Raw genomic sequence first — 21,871 nt, 5'->3', positions numbered from 1 at the left:
ACATTCGAAACATATATCTAAAATAAAACGGCAGCAAAATTGCAAGTATATTTCCGATTGACACTGAGCAAAAGTCACGGTCCTCGTATCACGAAAATCGCACGAAGAAAGAAACGTAACGACCACAATAGTTTTTTTTTAATGTACCCCTGAATGACGACGCCCATGGATCGACAAAGTGGGGATCGCTGACCAAACAGATACAAAAGCCAAACCAAAACAAACCGAACGTCCAAAGTGGTTTGACGGTGAAGCGCGAATATCGGCTACAGTGCTGCCAACGGAACGGCGAAAGTTAAGTGACCAACCACACAAAACACAGGTAAACGCTTTATTTCGAAATGTTGGTCCTTCGAGATTACTCTTTTAAGATTTTTTACTTTTATTTTTTTACCTATTTATCATCATATGGATCAATGTAAAGAATATATGAAATAAAGGGGTGTTAAAATGTATAGACATTTATTCCCTGTTAATTTTTTTTTGCGAAATTGTAAAAAATTACACTCGAATAAATTAATAAATGTTAGATCATTTTAGTAAAAACAAGTATGCAGTTAAACAAGTTTGGACAATAAGATAGATGTGCACTGTTTACTAATGTAATCAATTATTTTACATCTATTTTTAGTTTTTTTCCTTTCTATAACCAATATTTTTGACATACACACGCTTACCATCAGGGAAACACAAATTAGTACTAGTTCAAAACAGTACACTAAATTTGATGTGATAATAATTTTGATAAATATGACGCGCGATCTGTTAATACTAATCTTCCAAGGTAAATATGAATTCAATATCACCAATGGGAACTATGCAAATTAAAAGTCGAAAAATTAAAATAATTAACATCAAACAAATCATGTAAACAAAACAAAGTCAGTTTTCAAACCATCAGATCATGTTAGGTATAAACAGAAGAATAATCAATTTATTAATACATTGTCACTAAATATAAATATATTATAATTTTGTTTTTATTCTTCACTGAGTTGTAAATATTAGTGTTTGACCTAAAATAATGATTTACACTAAATTCGGCACTTTAATGTTTTTAGTATATATGGTGACGTAGAATTTATCAACAAGTATTATATAAACATTTTTTAACAATCTCGTCTTATAAATTTTCGACTGAAAATTATGTAAAGATATATTTAACCACTATTTGGAAATGAAGTAATGACTTCACCATTTTATTGAAATTTCACGATTCTTTCGTAAATTAGTTAATCACCAATAATCAAAATTCATTCATATAAATCGCGTTATTAATATAAATATTTTACGTTCTAAAAATCAATATTCTTTACACACTCAAAAAGTGTAAAAGGTCACAAATAAAATGGAATTTCGTAAAAGTATTTTTCTGAAAAACTATACGACAAAGTCCCTTGGATATACTTTTACAGGATCATCAACCTTTGCGGTTTCTTTTCTTATTGAAACAAGTTTGAAATTTACATATCAAACAAACCATTAACATTTTTGTGCAGATTATTTAGCAATTTTTTTTATGTTAGGTTAATTAATCAGTTTAATGTCTCTCTATTATTATTACTGTTAAATATTCAAATTATAGTATGAGAGAAATAGTTTTGGTTGAAAAGTGTAGTCTATTATTAATCATACGTCTTTTCCATCTTTACCCGATTCCATTTGAGTCCGAATAATGAAAAGTCGTGAAAAGGTTTATTGACACTGTCCAAAATCAACAAATTTTGATATGCGTACGTTCATAAAAGATGAATGGAAATATTGCTCACCAAACCATTTGCTGAATGCATCTTTGTTATATTTAGAACCGTGTATCTTTTTATGTAATAGACTCACATCAGTTGCAATCAATAGCGATAATCCGTGATGCTTTCATTTGATTTGAGTATCGAGTTAAAGGAGGTGAAATTCACAAAATAGATTAGCTTCGAGCTATGACTCTTGTACTGCACCTTTTTTCTGCTGTCAATGTATTTTACGACGGAAAACCTTTATTTTTCTCCTTTAAAGCAATTATTCTCTCGATTTAATGACATGGAATTTCCTTTTTATTATATCATTTAAACTCGTCCTACTGTTTCGATATTGGCATTTCGAATCTTGCTGGGGTATAGTTGTGAATGTAAGTTTATACACAATCATATTTGCGTTTGTCCAAGTTGAGAGCTTAAGTCACGCCAATAACCAGGCTAGGTAAGACCAGATGTCTTCTGGGGTGGTCTTTAAATTTGGTTACTCGCTAAACAATAGGGTTAATGCCGAGGACCGTGGTTCTGGACCGTTCTGTGAATCGCTGGTGATAACAATACATCAAATAAAAACGCTCCAAAGACAGTTTATTGTGGAAGCTATCGAAGAGATTCTCCATTATCGACAAGAGAACTAGTTTATTAACATACATTCAGGTGCACCGACACTCTTTCAAACTACTTAACACTGACACTTTGAAATAAGAACATGAGAAGTGTTTTTTCTTTGGGAACTAATGAGAAAAAGGAAGAACTTATCGCACCAAATTATAACCAATTATGAAAAATGAATTTCCTTTTTATTAAATCATTTAAACTCGTCCTACTGTTTCGATAGTAGCAGTTCGAATCTTGCTGAGGTATAGTTGTGAATGTATGTTTAAACATAATCATGTTTGTATTTGTCCATAAGTCGAGATCTTAAGTTACGCCAGTAACCAGACTAGGTAAGACCAGATGTTTTCTGAGGTGGTCTCTCAATTTGGTTACTCGCCAAACAATAGGCTTAATGCCGAGGACCGTGGTTCTGAATCCGCATTAAGCAGTAAGACCAGTTCAGATAAACCCCAGTTAGCAAAAAAGAGATTCCTATACATTTTTATGCGATCCACGTCAACGATGACCTAAGTTCATATTACGTAATATGTCTCTAATTCATAATATGTCTCTAATTTAAAATATGTCTCTTCATCTTCAATCAAATGAATAGTCACATAATTAAAATAATTTAGTAAGGGCATATTCTATGTATGTTTGTTTCCTTTAGTTTCCTTTTCTGTAAATGAAATAAATAATGTAAAAACAAAATTCTATTAATTCGACATCTAGAGCAAAATTACATATTTTTCAAATAATTGTATTAAAAATTATTCATTAATCTATCTATGTATCCCATGTATTTCATGTATAGTTAAAATAACATATCTATTATTTAAAAGACTGTTATTGAAAAATTATATGAACCGTAACCTATTACAAGTATTTGTTACAGATATGGTGTTTCTATTGTATAACACCAACAAAAAATGTTTCATAATGGACAAATGTATTTGTTTTTCAAATGAACTTTCTTTTCTGCTGGACGAATATAATTGTCATTTAATTCTACTGTAACACGTTTAATAATCAGTTTAGGTGTTTCTAAACATGGAAATTCAATAATGTTTCAACTAAGCTTTTAATATTTATATATTATTGATTATTTTGTTCCATTTTTATTATGTACACGTTCATTATTGATTATTTTATTAATTCATATGACCTATTTTTTAATCTATAGATTTTAATTTTCAATATTTCTTATTCCAATCGCTCAAATATTAAATGCCTTTTTTAAAATTGTTAATTAACAAAAATAAGTTATTGATATTTTAAGATGTTTAATTAAATAATATTGTTAGGGGATATTGACCCTGTTTATCCGTAATGAAAGTAAGGAAACAAATATTTTAGTTTTGCGAAATCCGCACATTTAACCTGATTAAAAGTAAAGCTCTCGTGTGGCGAGATTAGAATGTTGTACTGATAATATATTGGCTATCGGAAAACCTTTATTCGTACGAATATCTGCAGAATGTAGCCTTGAACTATTTTTGTTTTCCATACGAGATTGAATGATGTCTTGTAACTGGCATAATAAGGAACTTGCTATACAAGATTTCTTCTAACCTTGATTCGGAGCCAGGGTAGAAAAAATATCGCCGGAGGAACACAAAGAAGGGAAATTAATTAATATTAATTTATTTTATTTACCTCGCACGACATGCCGTACGTATATTTACAAAGTTATCTCCGACAGTGACTCAATAAATGCTTTATTATAACAGGAATATAAAAAAGAGGCATTGTCTGATAAATTGGAATTGATACGTTTATATTAATAAGCAGGGATTAATTAAGAGTTAGTTGTGACATTAAATTACTTTTGGCTTATTTATTGGGAATATAAATTAGATTTGTCTTTTTTAAATTAATGACTGAGCATTTCAAATCAATCAAAGTATTGTCAATCCCTAGCCAGTACTTTTTCTCATCTTTTTGGCACAGTTACCAGCTCGCAAGATCTCGCTTTATCATTTCAGTCTATACACAAATTGATTCAAATTGATACCTCAGTAGGATATGAGATTATTTTCAAACTGTTCATGCCCTTTCGTTCGAAATAAGTTGGAATCGGAGGTCCAATGTTCTGCGATTATTGCGTAGCGTTGTATTTACACGTTTGTATGTACGTTTTATAGTTGAAAATTGAAAATAATTAAATAAGGAACAATAAATAAATCTGATAAAGTTAAATAGCTAATATTTCAAGGATATCTTATTATCAGTCATTAATTGATTGTATAGTTTATGCACCTAGTGTCATAATTAAGTCAACTTTTGAAAAACTAATAGTAACATCCCTAATTTGAATTTACCATGGACTTCAATTATACTCAGTGTTATGGAGTTGCCCATTTTTAATATCTAGAAAAAGACCCTCTCAAAATTCTAATTTGTTAAAATGTTTTCTGTAAAAAGCTCATGTCATATTTTACAAATCTCAATATAGATATTAAATAAACTGCAAATCATCCAGAGCAAAATTGCTAGAATGACCCTGTCTACAGCGTATTTTGTCAGAAACTCTCAATTAAAATTATAGCTATAATTATCGGATACATAGTATAATGGTTTTTATACAAAACATATTGACTAACCAGGTAATGATCGTTACAATTTGCTTTTATTCATTGAAAATCGGCGTGGAATAAACTTGAATAAACTAAATAAGGATAATATTATGTAATCATAAAATAAATTTTGTTACAACCATACAATTTGTTAAAATTACCCATAAAAAATGTCAATTGCATTTGTATCTGTTTATATTACCAAGTGTTGGTTCAACAACTCATTAAATTATTATATTTAATAAAATGATGAATAAAAAATTTACAAAGGAAAATTGCGTAAAGTTCTAAATGTATACTCACTTGACTTGAATAACAAAATAATTATAGTTATTAAATTATTTTCAAATAATTTTTAGTAAGTAAGTACCATTTAGTAATAATAAGGATAAAACTTTATTGTTACAATGGTTGTTCGTTGGAAAAAATGATGTTCTTTATGCTCATGTGACAGTATACGACGGTGCCCAATCAAAGTCGAATCTAACATACGTCTAGTGTCTAATTTCACACGCATCTAAATTTTAAAATATTTGGTTTAAAAGTAATATTTAACCAAGTAATATAAAACATAACCCTTCATCCATTAAGAAGCCTAATTGTCGTATATGGAACTACGCCAACTTACAAGAGGTACGCCAGGTATCAAAATATCTACAAAAAAATTGCTGTAGTGCGGATTTTTGGCACTAGTCCAAACGGTCCTCGGTTGTTACTTTGGAAATGACCCACACGCTTCTCTATTTTTTATTACTCTTGGTGGTTCAATGTTTTTGTCCTTGCATTTATCACTTACACTATGGGAGAGTTTTTAATTATAGAGTTGATGAATGAGTCACTTCAGTGTAAATAGTTGATTAATAAATCAGTAGTAAGTAGAGTGAGAAATCAAGGCAAATTAAAGTTAACGTCAGTCTGTGAATCGCTGGTGCTAACAATACAAACAAATAAAAATGCTCCAAAGGTAGTTTGTTACGGAAGCCATCGAATAGGTCCTTCAATATCGATAAGAGAACTAGTTTATTAACATACATTCATGTGCACCGTCATTCTTTCGAAGCACTTAACACTCACACTTTGAAATAGGAACATGAGAAGTGTTTTTACTTTGTTACCTAATGAGAGAAAAGGAAGAACTTATCGAACCAGATTATAGCCAATTATGAAAAATGGATATGTTACAACAATCCGGCTACTTCACATGGTCTATAGCAAGGGAGGTCATTTAATTTTATTATTCTTCTAGCATTCAACAATCTGCCCAATGGGTTTGGTAATAAGTGATCTCGTATACAAACTTATGAACTAAAACTTAGTTTAATTATTGTTCTATGTTACTCTAAAATATATTATATGGGACTGTTAATCAGGTGGAAGGGTAGTAAGCGTTTTAGCATACGTACTTCACTGACATCGTGCATATCAACTCGGCAACCCTAACTTGATGGTCTATTATAATTATCGTCAAGTAAACAGGCATTAATAAATAATATTTTTGTTGCATAGATATTTCATTATAGTTGATAAAATAAAACGATATTGATTCAGTTTTGTGTAGCTTTAAGAGAAATCGCTATTGATTTTATACACCCTTTAGATTGCCACCAATAGCTCGTGCTAGATAACGAAAAAGACTCGATTATGCACTTTGCAAGAACAATCGCGTGGGTTCAGCCACATGATTAGTTGGTACGTGGTACGAGTACCACGCCTGTTCTTTACCAATTGATCGATACCTTTGGCCGACCAAGCAATTATAATAAAAACACACTACCCATAATCGCAAATGTCACAGTAGCTTTCACTGCGGCGTGAATATAACTTAATTTATCGTCAATAAAAAATGAATTGATTCCCCATTTTTATCTGGTTGATTAACTGATATGCTGCCGCAACTATGAATATAAAAAAGTAGAAAATATGTAAATATCGATGAATGGTAGCTTGCAATTATTTTTTTGATTGAAATTGTTATTATAATGTCTGTGTTTTACAGTTCAAATAGTTAAGCCAGGTCATGGTTCTATTTCTAACTCACTAGTACCAAGATATATGAGATAGAGTTTCTTAAGGTGTACAATACGTTATTAGTCATTATTAGAGAATTTGCTTTGTCCTCGTCAAAAAACTGCGAAAAAAAATATTGTTTAAAAAATTTTATTAAAATGAACGTGCCTATATGCAATGCAATAAACAACATAATCTTCTCAAATCTTAGAAGTTAATTTAAGTTAAAATGATAACAATTTTGAAATAAGTTTCTAATTAACATACGCCATCAGATAAAATGCATTGTTTTAGATATGATCAATAAATCACTTTATATATAATGCTTTTTATTTTGAAAAAAATAAAATCAAATAAACAGTAACTTATTATTTTAAATGTAGAGTTAGATGACTAAAACACAGTATTCATTTAACAGTAAGTAAAACATCAGTTATTCAAATTTGTGTCATTTTTTCTTTGAACCTTCTATTAATGTTAAAAATGAATCAAGATTTTTTTTTATTTTTTAAAAATTATTAATACATTGTCACTAATAATTGTCAGTTAACCTACAACTTATTATTACTTTCTCAAGTCTTTCATCAAGTCTATAAATACATTGATTTTTTTCAAAGGTAGTGGGAATGCCCAAACCTCGGAAATAATGATTCTTGCAGTATTGCATACTCCATACTTTATTCTAAAATATTTTTTTCTCATAGAATGTTAATAAAATCTCATATTAACTCCGTACATATCGTTAGGCAAGTTTTTATGTTAGCAACTTATTACGAACGATTTACGATTATTGAGATTTCCTTTTGAGAACACATTTTGTTATATTTAAAGACTATTTGATGATACTAGATTTGAATATTCCTACATAAATAAATCTTACAACTCTTTTTGTAGTATAAACTATTGTATCAGCTGTGGAACTTTAACATTGGCTCACATAACACATGAGCTGAAACATCCGGGGAATAACACATAAATGGCGCTAGTTTTATTGCATTTATCGTTTTTTCAGTTAGTAATATCCTTCAAAAGAACTTCCTGATAATCTAATCATAAGCTTGTGAGTTATTGTGCTAAGAGTGACACTACTTTTGTTATTTTCAAAACAATGGATCAAAACCAATTTCGTCTTTTAGTTTTACACTGCTTCTTGATGGAAAAAAATATCGTTCAAACGAATCTATGACTTAAAAGGTATTATTAGGACTCCGCTCCATCAGAAACAACAATAAAATGTTGGTTTGCTGACTTCAAACCTGGTCGTAGAGACACCGATGATGCAGAACGCTGTGGACGTCCAGATTAGGTCGTAACGCCAGAAAAACGCCAAAAATCCACAAAATCGTTTTCAGTGATCGAAAAAAAGTTATGATATGTAAGTTATCATGAGCATTTGACTATGAAAAAAGTTTTGTTCAAAATGGGTGCCATGTTTGCTCACTGGTGACCAAAAACAAGAACATGTTGATGATTCTGAGCAGTGTTTGATCATGTTTATATGTAACAAACCAGAATTTTTGCATCGATATATGACAATGGATGAAACATGGATCCATCACTTTACTCCGGAATCCAAACGATCGTCATCTGAGTGGACAGCAACTTGTGACAAGAGCGAGTGGCGCTGGAATGATTGGGTGGCTCTTGGTGGAGATTACGTTGATGTATAAAGCCACTTTTGAACAAAAAAACGCGTTATCTTTGTCACGCGGTATTTTTCAGCTCATATTGCATCAAATATATAAACATATGCAAAAGCTTATGTAGTTAGATAACTGGTAAAGTAGTTAAAAAATGTATTAAATATTGAATTTGTTATAAGAATATTCAACTCCTTATCAACATTATTCAATTTATTACATGTAAATATCTAAAATAGTGAATTATCTTGTTATTTGTTAACAAAATCATGAACTGGTGATATATTCTATTTAGAATATAAAAATTATTTATAAAAATATGTTAACTACTAAAATCGAACAAGGATTTCATATAAATAACTACAAAAGACTGTTTAAACGCAAAGGTCAAAAAAATAGATCACATTAGTATACAAAATTTAATTAAGGTCTGTTATTTTTAGGCTATGTTATATAAATATTCCTAGATGTAATGGCTAATTAAAATTATTGTCAAAATACGATTTTATCATTACGTAAAACAGTAATGATTTGTTATTTCATGTATCATTTAGTTGCGGACTAATGATAATGAATGACATATTTATTGAGTTAAAATGCAAAAGAAACAATACCACATAGAACATAATAAAAATATGTTGTTTTTGTTAAATTAACTAGCGTATGTTTAAAGTACTTATATTGTTACAAATATAAGACTTGGTGTTGTCTATTAGGATATTCTTTAGCTAAGCCAAACTGTCAACAAGGAATATTATTTGAGCCTGTATGCGTTGTTTGTTCCTCATAATAACACATAATACTCGCAATATTTCCATATAGTATTCATTGATAAATTATATAGAAAAAATAAAATCAAATCATTTCGCAGCCGCCCTGTTCTCCTGATTTAGTTCCGTCGGACTTTTCACTATTCCGTACTCAAAAAACTGCTCATCTTGAGGACATTATTTTAACCAGACTAAGGAAATTACACTGAATCAAATTAGACTAATTTTAAAGACCATTCGAAACATTGAATTGAATAATTATTTTTAAAGTAGAAAAAAAATTATCGTTTGCTTTTTATCACAAAAGTCTTTAGTATTTTATATTTATGATAATGGCACCGTGTTGCAATATATTTCAGTCAAATGGCTGCCACAGCTGCTCTGACTATTGCTCATTCCCTTAATCAAATGTTTGACTTAAACAAATGTTGAATGAATGACATTTTTAGATTATTTATAGCTCTATTAGACAAGTACATCGTTGTACTTGTATTCGTTGTAACAAGTATTCGTTGATACCCAATTCTGATGAGATTTCTTTAATCCTCAATCGACGATCACTTTCAATAAGCTTTTGAGCAGCACGGATGTTGTCATTTGTGAGACTTGTTCAAAGGCCTCGATCATGACTTTCACTTTCATTTTCATTCTCTAGATCGTAATTACGTGTTAAGATAAATAGTAAAATTACCGTTTATATTTGATTCCGCCTCGTATAATAGAATTATTTGTGTTTGCTTTTAAAATTTCGATGATCATTTAAAGCAAACCTTTTTCGGCAGATAATTTTTTGTAGGTTACAAACGTTGTTGGGTGGCAAAGAGCAATTCATTCAATTTACCTAAAGTTTTTTTCGACTTTTGACACGACGCAATTTGTTGAAAATGACAGAAGTCGTTTGATTGAAACAACATTTCATCATATATCAAATTGTCGTCAAATGATGATACTTGTCTGCAGGTTAACTATACTACATTTGGTTTAGAGGGGTGGCGCCATCTATATGTCACACTGCGAACCTACAGATAGATTTGTTTTTGGAAATACAAATTTAATAGTTAATGAGCTTTAATCATCATTTCTTACATAATTTTGCGTCAAAAATCGAAATAATTTTTTGAACGTAAAAAGTTTAGAATTAAGGTAATCTTTTTTAGCGGAGGTTGTCAATAATTAAGGCAATTGTCAATGTCAAACACGTTAGTGTCAATGATGAAAATAAAACACTTAGAAATAATTCTATTCACAGCATATAAACTGTTTTATTTTAATTATTTCGTAGTATTGTTGATGGGTATATTTCCTTGTAATAAAATTTTAAAATGTTACTAAACTATTATTGTCTTTAGGAATATTTTCTAATACATATTATAATTTGTTGTAATATAAAGACATTAAACAACATAAATTAAACAACAACATAACATAAAGTAATTAAAATTTGCTTATAAATTAATTGATTATTTAATTAATTTAATAAAATATAAAAAATCTTACCTTAGAAAAACTAACCGCTAAAAAATTACCAATACAAGCTCAGTTATAATTCATTGTTAGTATTATATTACATTATCATGTAATTTCAAACGGTTTTGTAAAAGAAAGAACACAATGTACAATACATAGTTAAAATAAATTGACGTTTAATTGTCGTGGACGTGAATGCATTCTAAAAATGTATTACAAATGCATCACGCTACCGATGGTCAACAAACCTGATGCATAATATGAACTAAACCTCGATCAACTTTAAAACATTATGAAAGATATAAGATCTAAAGCTTAAAGCGCTCTGAAAAAAACTTATTATTTGTCGTAGTATTAATATACCATATTTAGGATATGATTAACGTTAGAAGGTTTATGCCGACGAAAAGTGTTAATATAAAAATGAAAATTAGTTATTTAAACATCTATATAAAATGTATAAAAATATTTTTATAATAAGACATATACAATATTTACTAATACTATTACAGTCAAATAGGAAATATTTTATATCGATTATTTGTCTGTTTACTATCCTTGGACAATATCTGCTCGATTGTCATATTTACAGTATATTAATAAGGGTTCTATTTGACAGTTATAATGTGGTTAGGATTATAGATAACAAGAAACAATAAAATAACATAACAATAAAGTTTAGGAGTGCAAGTTCACCATCACTATATTAATATTTTATTAATGGCTATATTTTATTACAGAAATGCGCGCTGTTTTAGTCGCGGCGTTGACACTCCTGACATTTGTCAGTTGTGAAGATTACAGATTACCGAAAAACATCAGGCCCGAAAGCTACAGGTTGGAAATTATCACCCCATTCGGAGAAAAAGATAATTTTGAATTCGAAGGAAAAGTCTGGATCGAAGTAAGTTAAAATTTATTTCTAAATACGAGGCCATATTACATTATTACTGGGCTATTAAGTATTTATTAACAACTCGGTCGGGAAGCTCTAAATTAATTTATTTCTAGATTCTTTCTAGTTGTCTTGTTTTTAATGTTTTTCCTTCATTATTTGCTTATCTAGTATTTTAATATTATTCCGCTATTAGATATCTTCTATTTATCTCCAATAAATCGTGTTTTACTTCATCCAACCATATTAACTGGTCCTCCTTTTCTAGTAAAGTTCTATCGATATTTTGTTGTTATTATATCTATTTCTTTCTCTTTCACTACTTTATTATTTTTCCATATTTTGTGTTCGTTCTTTGTTAATTTTATTTTAAAATGTTTAAAATTTTAAAAGGATTAGTGAAAATCATCTTCAAAAAATCAACTTCTTCCTCTCTTTCATATTATCATAACAATACGCTGTCGAAAGAACGTTGGAATGTTGGTTTCTAAGTGATCCATTTTGATATTTCCTCAGCATTTGGAAACCGTTTGGCAGCCAAGCCACGTTGCCTCGATCTGAACCAGTGGTAGTCAAACGGCGTAATGTCTGGTGGATTCTCTTGGCAACTCTCTCATACCTTGCTGATTCAGCCATATAATTAGTAATGCTTTATGGGTATTAATATTTCGCTTCGGTATCGATATAAATGGTTCTCATGACTTTTACACCTATGATTATTATAACCATACCATAGGACCATTTTTGATCGCCAGTCACAGTACGCCACAGAAAACTCTTCTTCTTTGCCTAACAAGGGATGTTGAAATCGTTTAAAATGGTATTTACATTCAAGTTGTCTTTGTGTTCATTTAACCTTTTGGATCTTTTCCCTTACCTGTAAACGTCTGGAAACAGTTGATTCCTCAATTGATAGACTGTCTAAATTAAAAAAAACATTTTGTAAAAATCTAAACCGACCATTACGATATGACGGAGCAGTATTACTATAAAACTGTAAAAGTGTTTGATGGACAGATTTCTTAAAATCAAGCCACCAATATAATGAAGGTCGAAACCATAGAATTTAATAGTAAATATAGTTGATAAACAGTCGTGCCAGCATCCAATTTTAACCGTTCTGTTCAAGTGAAATAAAAAGAAAGAATATTTTTATTAACCGTTTTACACTAAATGTTATTAATGTTTAAAGAATATATAACCGAAAAAAAATCCGAAAAGTTACAGACTGATGATTACAGATGGTCCCAAAAAAGGGTAGCAAAAAACATTTACAGCGCTATAGTTTTATTTTTAAAAGTTTCGAGTGAGCTAATCCGGTATAGATGCCGGGTGACTAAAACAGCTATAACAGCTTAATTGAAAAGTCCCCGGCCTGGCACATAGATGGCGCTACTAGAATTAAATCCATATATTTTTAAGTTAGGGTCGGGGCCCTCAAAATACGCGTGTATAAATTTGACAGCTGTCGGATCATTAGTTTGTGAATTATAGCATTTTGGCAATTATAGCATTATAGCATTATTTTGAATGATCGTAAATTGAAACTGAATGAAATAGTAGACACCCTAAGGATATCAACTGAACGTGTACATCATATCATTGACGAATATTTGGGTATGAGAAACCTCTGTGCAAAGTGGTTTCTGCGAGCTCACTTTTGACCAAAAACAGCGACGAGTTGATGATTCGGAACAGTATTTGAAGATGATTAAGCGAAATAAACTCGAGTTTTTGCGTGGATATCTGACAATGGATGAAACATGGCTCCATCATTTCACTCCGAAGTACAATCGACAGTCATCCGAGTGGACAGCACACGATGAACCCGCTCCAAAGCGTATGAAAACGCAACAGTCGGCTGGCAAGGTTATGGCGTCTGTATTTTGGGATGCGCATGGAATAATTTTCATTGCTATTACATAGCGTTATTGGACCGTTTGAAGGACGAAATCGCCGAAAAACGGCCGCATTTGAAGAAAAAGAAAGTGCTGCTTCACCAAGATAATGCTCCGTGTCACAAGTCAGTGAAAACGATCCAAAAATCCATGAATCGGGCTTCGAATTGCTTCCTCATACACCGTATTCTCCAGATCTGGCCCCCAGCGACTATTTCCTCAATTCCAAAAAATCTCAAAAGAATGTTCGCTGGGAAGAAATTTTCGTCAAATGAACAGGTCGATCGCCGAAACTGAAGCCTATTTTGAAGCAAAGGGCAAATCGTACTACAGAAATGGTATCGAAATGTTGGAGGGTCGCTATAATCAGCGTATCACCCTTGAAGGAAATTATGTTGAATAAGAAAAACTAATTTTGCCAAAAAAATGCGTTTTACTATGGTAAACCGGGGACTTTTCAATTGACCTGTTATTTACGAAAATAATCTAAATTTTAAAAATTCCTCTTGTATGTAGGTGTATTTTTAAAGGTTAGGATCCCTGAATTGGTTAGGGGTTATGAAATAAAAACAGCTATTTCTTCAAATTTCTAGACTAGGATATCACCTCAATATAAGGATAAAATAGGGGTGTATTTAAATGGATTGTTACATATTCTATGCATATTCTATCAAATTTTCGAATTCAAAGTTGTCGGTGAAAGAATTTTAAAAAATTGTTTCTATACCAACGACTATTTACATTCTATTGATATAGATCCATGATTATGATCCATTTGTTATAACATATCAGAAAGAATTAGTGAATAATTTATTCATAGCGATAATAAAACGGATAACACCTACGGAATTAATTTTTGGTTCATTTAGAATTCGTTTTTTCAATTGGGTCAATGTTTTCCGTCAAAATATCGAAGGCTAATCAATTCAAATCACGCTGTACATAAACGCGGCCTCTCGCCTGTATTCTTCTTTTTTGGGGTAGATGTTTGTTCCCTTTTTAATTGTTCCTTCGCTCTATTTAGACATCATGTGTCAGTCCTACTGTCAACATCACTTTACATTCTAAAGGATTGGATATCGGCGAACAAGAAGTTACTCTTAGGGATATTTCCAGTAAAGCAACAAAGCCTGTTAAGGCATTAAAGGTGGCCTATGAGAAAGAGCACGACTTTCTGATTATCCTGCTGGAGAAACCCCTCACCGAAGATCACCGTTATGAGATTTACATACCTTTCAAGGGAAAATTGGATGATGGCCTTGCAGGTAATACTATATAATGTATATTGAAATATTGGATTTAGAGAAAATATTGCAAAAAAATAGTTTTGCTGGGCACTGGGTTTGTTTGTGTGTTTTTTTTTTGGATTAAAAAGTAATTTGCTTCAAACCCTTGGTCACTTCCTTTCTTTAATTTTTTAAAAGTTTTTTTCGTCACTCAACTTTAAAATAACGTAAAGTGTGATATACAGGTTTTATTCATGTTTTTTAGTTTTTCAAATTTCTCAATCAGGTTAATTTTATGATTAACATTATGTAATAATATTAAATAAAATATTTTTATAATGTTTATTTAACATTTTTTACTAGAATTCCTATATTGACATGGAATGAAATACCGAACTGTGAGGATATTAACGAAATTCGTTTTATTTGAAAAACCTTTGTATATTATCATGTATATAACATCAAGTTAGAAACTATATCAACTACGAACATACTGAAATTAGTTAAATTGAACTATCCGTAAACTCCAACATATTTTACTCTGTGCTTTTCAGAACTCACTTAGACTATACAGAGTGATTTATTTTTCGATCAAGCAATCTTTAAAGGTTTACTATAATACAAAGTGTCTTAAGAACTTCTTATTTTTGTTCTTTCCAATTCTATTGAATAATTTTAACATTTTCGTCAAACTTTGGCTTATAAAATTCTTACGTATTTAAAATTGATTACGGATTATTAATAATTTTAATACAAGATAAAAATTATAATATTTTTAAAATAAAACACTGATAATCACTAACGCTTTTCCTCAACGCCTCATTCTCTTATTTTTTTCTGGAATTTGAGATAAGACATTAACATATCGATTTCTATATTCATTTGTTTATTCGCTCTCTACCCATTAGCTACCCATACATTCACCAAAAAACAAATGTTTTGGTTAGAGTTTAATTTTTTAATGATTTCATCTATTACCACTTATTTCTTTCTTAATAATATAAGCTAATTCACATAATAAATAATAATTAAGTTAAAGTATAGTAAAAATATATATTCAAAGAAGAAATTATCTAGTTATATTGTGGGGTTGTTTTATTATAATTTTTTAAAATTTTCTTATCACATTGTTACTGTTGTCTTTGCAGTAACATGAATCTAAGTATATATGTGTAGGAGGAGCCATCGGCTCTATCTAGCCTCTAATAATGTTTATATCTTAAGACTGATGTATTTCTATTAATGCACGTCACTACGCTACACAACGTGTCTTGTTCTAGTGTTATCCGAGAGTTATAACACTTCGATATTAATATAAGAATGGAGTTTCCTGGCGATTCTCTTAACTGCCTGAGTGACACATGTTATTTGAAGGTCTCGGTGTCAGTCCAGCAATATCTGGGGGTACTTCCAATACCTCTCAGGATTTGGTTTTAAAAAACTTGTGGAAAACGAATTAGCCTCAATACATTTCTTTGAGAATTTCTCTTGTTTCTACTCTAAACATTCTGGCTGCAATGTAAGATTTTAACAGTTCAGTGTGTTGTTTCTATAAAATTTTCCCAATATAGCTGAACGTACATTTGTAACTTTATAGACTTCTTCAATTACATCTGTTATTCTTGTTACAAATGATTTTGTTCTCATCTTTACATACATTTTTCGATACACTAATGAATGATCATGGATAAAATTTTCTGTAAACATTACACATACATTACACATAGCACATACAAAATACACTTACAGTTATAATCTGCAACAGCTGTGGTAAAGCAATATCCTTAAAAGGAATTACCACTTTTTCGAAATCAAGGATTTTCTTTGAATATGCTTGTATCAAAATATTTTAAATAGTATTTGGATAATAACAGTGCGTTTCTATTACCTTAATTATAGTATATAGTGATGTTAAATTTGAAAGTTTGGGTTTTTAACAAACTTTCTTTAGGATTTTACAGAAGCAGTTACGTAGATAGCCACACAAAAGAAAAAATATGGTTGGGAGTGACACAATTCGAAGCCATCAGTGCTCGAAGGGCGTTCCCTTGCTTCGACGAACCGGAAATGAAAGCAACATTCGACATCTCTATAGCTAGGAAAGATGGATACAGAGCAATCAGTAACATGCCGTTACTCGTAACCGAACCAATGTAAATTAAATCTCATTTAGAACTTTTAAGACATCAATTAATGTTAATTAATTTAAAGGAAAGAAAAAACCGGTTGGTACTGGGATAGATTCGATATTTCCGTTCCCATGTCCACATACTTGGTGGCGTACGTAGTATCCGATTTCGAGTACAAGGAAGCTGAACCACTAGAAGATTTCAACAACGTGACCTTTAAAATATGGGCGAGATCAGATGCTCTAAATCAGGTAGATTTCGCTAAAGAAGTTGGTCCTAAGGCTTTGAGGTTCTTTGAAAAATTCTTCAACATCGATTATCCGTTACCCAAACAAGATATGGTTGCTATTCCTGATTTTAGTGCCGGTGCTATGGAAAACTGGGGATTGATCACATACAGGTAATATTGATGCATTTTTTGGCGCAAACACTATGACCAAAGACTTTTTTAGGGAGGCATACTTACTCTATGATCCAGAGGTATCATCCAAAGTTAGCCAACACCGAGTAGCTAGTGTTATTGCTCATGAATTGGCACATCAATGGTTTGGTAAGCAAATATTAATTAACCTTATTAAGAAAACACGCGAAACGCTATTCTATCCGACAGGTAACCTAGTCACCATGAAATGGTGGACTGATTTATGGCTCAACGAGGGTTTCGCGACTTACATGGCTAGCGTTGCTGTAGATCACCTATTTCCATTGTGGAACTCCTTGGAAGAAGAAGGAGCTACAAATATCTTGAGCGTATTTTCATTCGATGCCTTGAGAACTTCACATCCGGTAAGATTGTTTTTTTTTTAGAGATACAGAGGATTTTAGAGGATTTACAACAGATTAGGTTATAATAGGCTTCACTTTTCAGTTTTATATCACTTCGTCGAAGTGTGAACAAAATATATCTTCAGTGCATTGAAAATGTCTGAATTTGTACCGAGTAAATTGCGGAAAGTTTTAGTTTTTTGCTTCAATTTAAAGACAAAGGTGGCTGAAGGTTATCGAAAGTTGTGTGATGCTTATTGCAATCATGCTCCATCGATTTCAACTTGTGACTACTGATTTCGACTCTTTTTATGTGTAAAATGTGTTCGAACCGAGAACTGCACAAAGATAGCCAGAATACGAGCAAAGATACAACGATGTTATTCTTCAGCATACCAACGCTCAACCATATGTTGCGAAACGTGAAAATATACTTGGAAGCATTAAAATGGGAAGTTTTACCCCACCTACCGTATTCTTCAGACCTCGCTCCTTTTGATCATTACTTGTTCCGATATATGAGTCGTAAGAAGTCTGAGCAGCGTTTTAGTTATAAATATACGCATCGATTTGTAAACAGCCTCAAAAAACATTCCGTTCTTTCTAGATAGAATCCGTAAATTGTCTGAGAAATGAGAAAATATAACGACCACCGATGAACAATAATTTGAATAAAATACATTGTACCGATTTTTCACAATAAAGCTTCAACTTAAAAAATCCTTTAAAACTAATTAATAGGTCTAATATAATTAGAAAATTGCATTCTTTTTAAACAACATACAGTATTTAACACATGAAGTGAAGTGAAACGGAGTATCTTCGTGAATAAAGTTGAATTATTCCTAAAAATTATTTTCTTAGATAGGCCTGGGATTGATATATTATAGTATGAATATTTCTTTTTGGTCTCCATGATGATGATCTGATAATTTCTTATTTTTAGTAAGTTACGCAAATAAAAATAGAATATGATTTGTCAACGGAGAGTATCGGTTAATAGATCAATGTTTCACTTTAACAACTAAGCAAACCCATATTATATTTAATCAAGTTTACATCCATGTTATTTCATTCATATGGGCTGAACTCGTCTAAATAATACAAAAAATATACAAAACTAGATTTAATTATGTAATATAAACTAAAAGAGAAAAAAATCCGGAACCAATTTAGCCGTAATGAAAAACATACCCGGCATAAATAAATCTTTGCGTGCCCATTTTGTGAACCTTGGGACCAAATTATTTTATTTCTATTTATTTTCAACGTTTATTAAACATTAATCAGGGTAATTTATTGCGGATAGTTAAACACGAAAGACAAAAGAACAAATATTGCCTCCTCGGTTCCACTTTGAAATCAACATCAAATGATTCAAGCATGATTTATCCCAATGCTAATTTAATTATTAGTTACAAATGTGGTTTTTAAACTGTGTATTAATAATTTATTAACACATTTTATTGGTTATAATAATATAGGTTTAAAAAATATAATACTACTTCATCAACAGATGGCGCTAAAGTGACGTATTTCCCACATTAACATTAAAATTTTATTTTTAAACAAGTTTCAAAATCAGATGATTTAATTAGGAACACTTATGGAATATTATTTAAATACGTTGAAAATTAATTTAGATTCGACAAATTAATCTCTTCCAAGACAGTTAATTATTTGTGAAAATTTGGTTTACAAAAAAAATATGGTTTACGAATGACATTTATTTATGGCATAATTAGTTTTAATTAAAGAATAATATATACTAAAATAATATATATAGAATAAAGTAATTATTTAATTTTTAGGTATCTGTACCAATAGGTAATCCCAAGCAGATTGATGAAATTTTTGATACGATTTCATACAAGAAAGGATCATCCCTCATCCGTATGATGAGTTTATTCTTGGGCGAAGAAACGCTGAGAACTGGAGTAAGTAAATATTTGAGGGAGCATCGTTACCACAACGCCGAACAGGATGACTTATGGCATGCCTTGACGCAAGCTGCTCACGACAAAGGTACCTTACCAAAGGATTTGACTGTCAAAACTATTATGGACACTTGGACCCTGCAAACCGGATACCCCGTCATAACTGTTCATAGGAATTACGATAATGGATCCGTTTACATCACCCAGGTAACGATTATCTAATGTTATTAATAGAGAATTATAACATTCTTGCTATAACTTATCAGGAACGTTTCTTGCGAGACACAATCAAAGCAAAGGATGACATTAAACCTTGTTGGTGGGTACCTCTGAGTTATTCTACAAGCGCTCATTCAGAATTCAACGTAACCACTCCACAACATTGGTTAAGTTGCCCCAACGACCAAGATCAAGTGATTGAACACGTTGCTGAACCTCAAGAATGGGTTATTTTTAATAATAAAATGGCCGGTAAATTTTATCATGCTTATTATTGTTTATTGCATCCAACAAACAAACTCATTTCGTAGGAATCTACAAGGTTAATTACGACGAAAATAATTGGCATCTGATTACACAAGCTCTGAAAACTGAAGAGGCAAAGAACATTCCCATCCTAAACCGTGCTCAGTTGATTGCCGACGCTGCAGATTTGGCTTTTATTGGTACACAAAAATACGAAACATTCTTTGATTTAATTGGGTATCTTGAGAATGAATCGGAGTATCTTCCATGGAACACTGCGCTGGGTAAAACTGGAACAATTAGCACATATCTTAAGAAATCACCTGCGTATGGCGCCTTTAAAGTATGAAGCTCGACATTGTTTTAAAATAAAAGTATTCTTAAATATTGTCTACTTGTAGGATTATATGAAATATTTGTTGACTCCAATGTATGAGAAAATTGGTGGATTGAGTCCAGTAAAGAAAGAAGATTCGGACAAATTGGATAAAGTCAAACTGCACAATTTGTTGGCTAGCAGAAGTTGTAAATATGAAGTCGACAATTGTGTAACTGAAGCAATAAAATTGTTCAGAGAGTTTCAACATGCTTCTGATGGTGCTAATCCGTAAGTAGAAATCCAGAAAATTCATGTCATTATAACATGTCACACATAATGTGACAATACATTCAACATGTTCGATGCAGTATTGCTTAAAAACACCTAGGCATTATTTGTAATTATTCTAACTAAAGCTCTATTCTAAACTAAAGTTCTTTTCTTTAGAATACCTAAAGATCTTCGAGGCGTCGTTTATTGTACTGCTTTGGAGCACGGTGCAGAAGAAGAATGGAATTTCTTGTGGGAAAAATATCAAAGCTCCAATGTTGCTACCGAGAAAAGCACTTTATTAAGTGTATTAGGATGTACGAAAGAAATCTGGTTATTGAGCAGGTAACTTGAAACATTTCATGAATGCATATTGTAGATACATCATTTAACTGCTCCTTTTACAGATATTTAAAATGGTCTCTGGATGATACCAAAGTAAGAAGACAAGATTCCAGCAGTGTATTCAATTCAGTTGCATCAAATGATGTTGGATTCTTCATAGCGAAGACCTTCCTGTATGAAAATGTAGATAAAATATTTAAACAGTGAGTAAAATCAGCACTACTCAAAAACATTATGTATTAACATACAATTTTTAGTTTGTCGCCAAATAAGAGGAGAATCAGTAATTATTTGTCATCGATTTCTAGTAAAATGACACAAGAAAAGGAGCTTCATGAAGTAATTAATTATAAATAACATTAACGAACGTGATAATATAACTTTTTTAATTTTTAGTTGGATTATTTCATTGACAGCCATAAAGAGAATTTCTCCGAGGTAAAACAAGGTGTCGAACAAGCTTTGGAAACTGTGAAGATCAATGTACAATGGCAGCAAAGGCATGCTGAAGAAATTGGAAGTATTTTGAAGAAATACACCAAGGAATAGAACTTTTTTTTTTCGAGTGTGAATGAGCGTATGACTGAGTATGAAACAGTGACAATCTTTATTTATGCCGATATTTTTTATTTAAATTATTATGAAATATGTTTTACAGTATTTATAAAATGTTTTGTATCCAATTAAAAAAATTACCTAGTTGTACTTAATAATTTTTACATATCAACACAGGAGATGCGAAATTTTCAATAAACGGAATTACTGTAATAGTTTTTTTTTCAACTTGTGATCAACATTCTTTTTATTAATCATGGGT

The 21,871-nt window shown here is 31.0% G+C and overlaps 1 protein-coding gene across 1 annotated transcript; it reads left to right on the top strand.

Annotated features, from left to right (window-relative positions):
* The first annotated feature begins 190 nt into the window (after positions 1-190).
* On the top strand, positions 191-21,822 carry LOC143195521 (aminopeptidase N). The gene is made up of 15 exons (XM_076402758.1): positions 191-322; positions 11,546-11,709; positions 14,623-14,863; positions 16,776-16,977; positions 17,036-17,353; positions 17,406-17,503; positions 17,564-17,739; positions 19,530-19,862; positions 19,922-20,126; positions 20,186-20,463; positions 20,522-20,727; positions 20,887-21,054; positions 21,117-21,257; positions 21,312-21,393; positions 21,451-21,822. The coding sequence occupies exons 2-15, from the start codon at positions 11,548-11,550 to the stop codon at positions 21,601-21,603; spliced, it is 2,763 nt and encodes a 920-aa protein (XP_076258873.1). The 5' UTR covers positions 191-322; positions 11,546-11,547; the 3' UTR covers positions 21,604-21,822.
* The last annotated feature ends 49 nt before the right edge of the window (positions 21,823-21,871 follow it).

Source organism: Rhynchophorus ferrugineus, unplaced genomic scaffold, assembly GCF_030347505.1.
Source record: "Rhynchophorus ferrugineus isolate W39M unplaced genomic scaffold, kcgeb_rfMv2 rfM4, whole genome shotgun sequence".
In the NCBI taxonomy this organism is placed as follows: Eukaryota; Metazoa; Arthropoda; class Insecta; order Coleoptera; family Curculionidae; genus Rhynchophorus; species Rhynchophorus ferrugineus.
Note: the sequence above shows the minus strand (reverse complement) of the source record. Positions and strands in the feature narration are given on the sequence as shown.

Excerpts from the sequence above, each read along its gene's own strand:
- LOC143195521 (XM_076402758.1), top strand. The coding sequence starts at position 11,548 with ATGCGCGCTGTTTTAGTCGCGGCGTTGACACTCCTGACATTTGTCAGT. Across the intron at positions 17,504-17,563 it reads ATTGGCACATCAATGGTTTG|GTAACCTAGTCACCATGAAA; the intron begins GTAAGCAAATAT and ends TCTATCCGACAG. Across the intron at positions 21,055-21,116 it reads GAAATCTGGTTATTGAGCAG|ATATTTAAAATGGTCTCTGG; the intron begins GTAACTTGAAAC and ends CTCCTTTTACAG.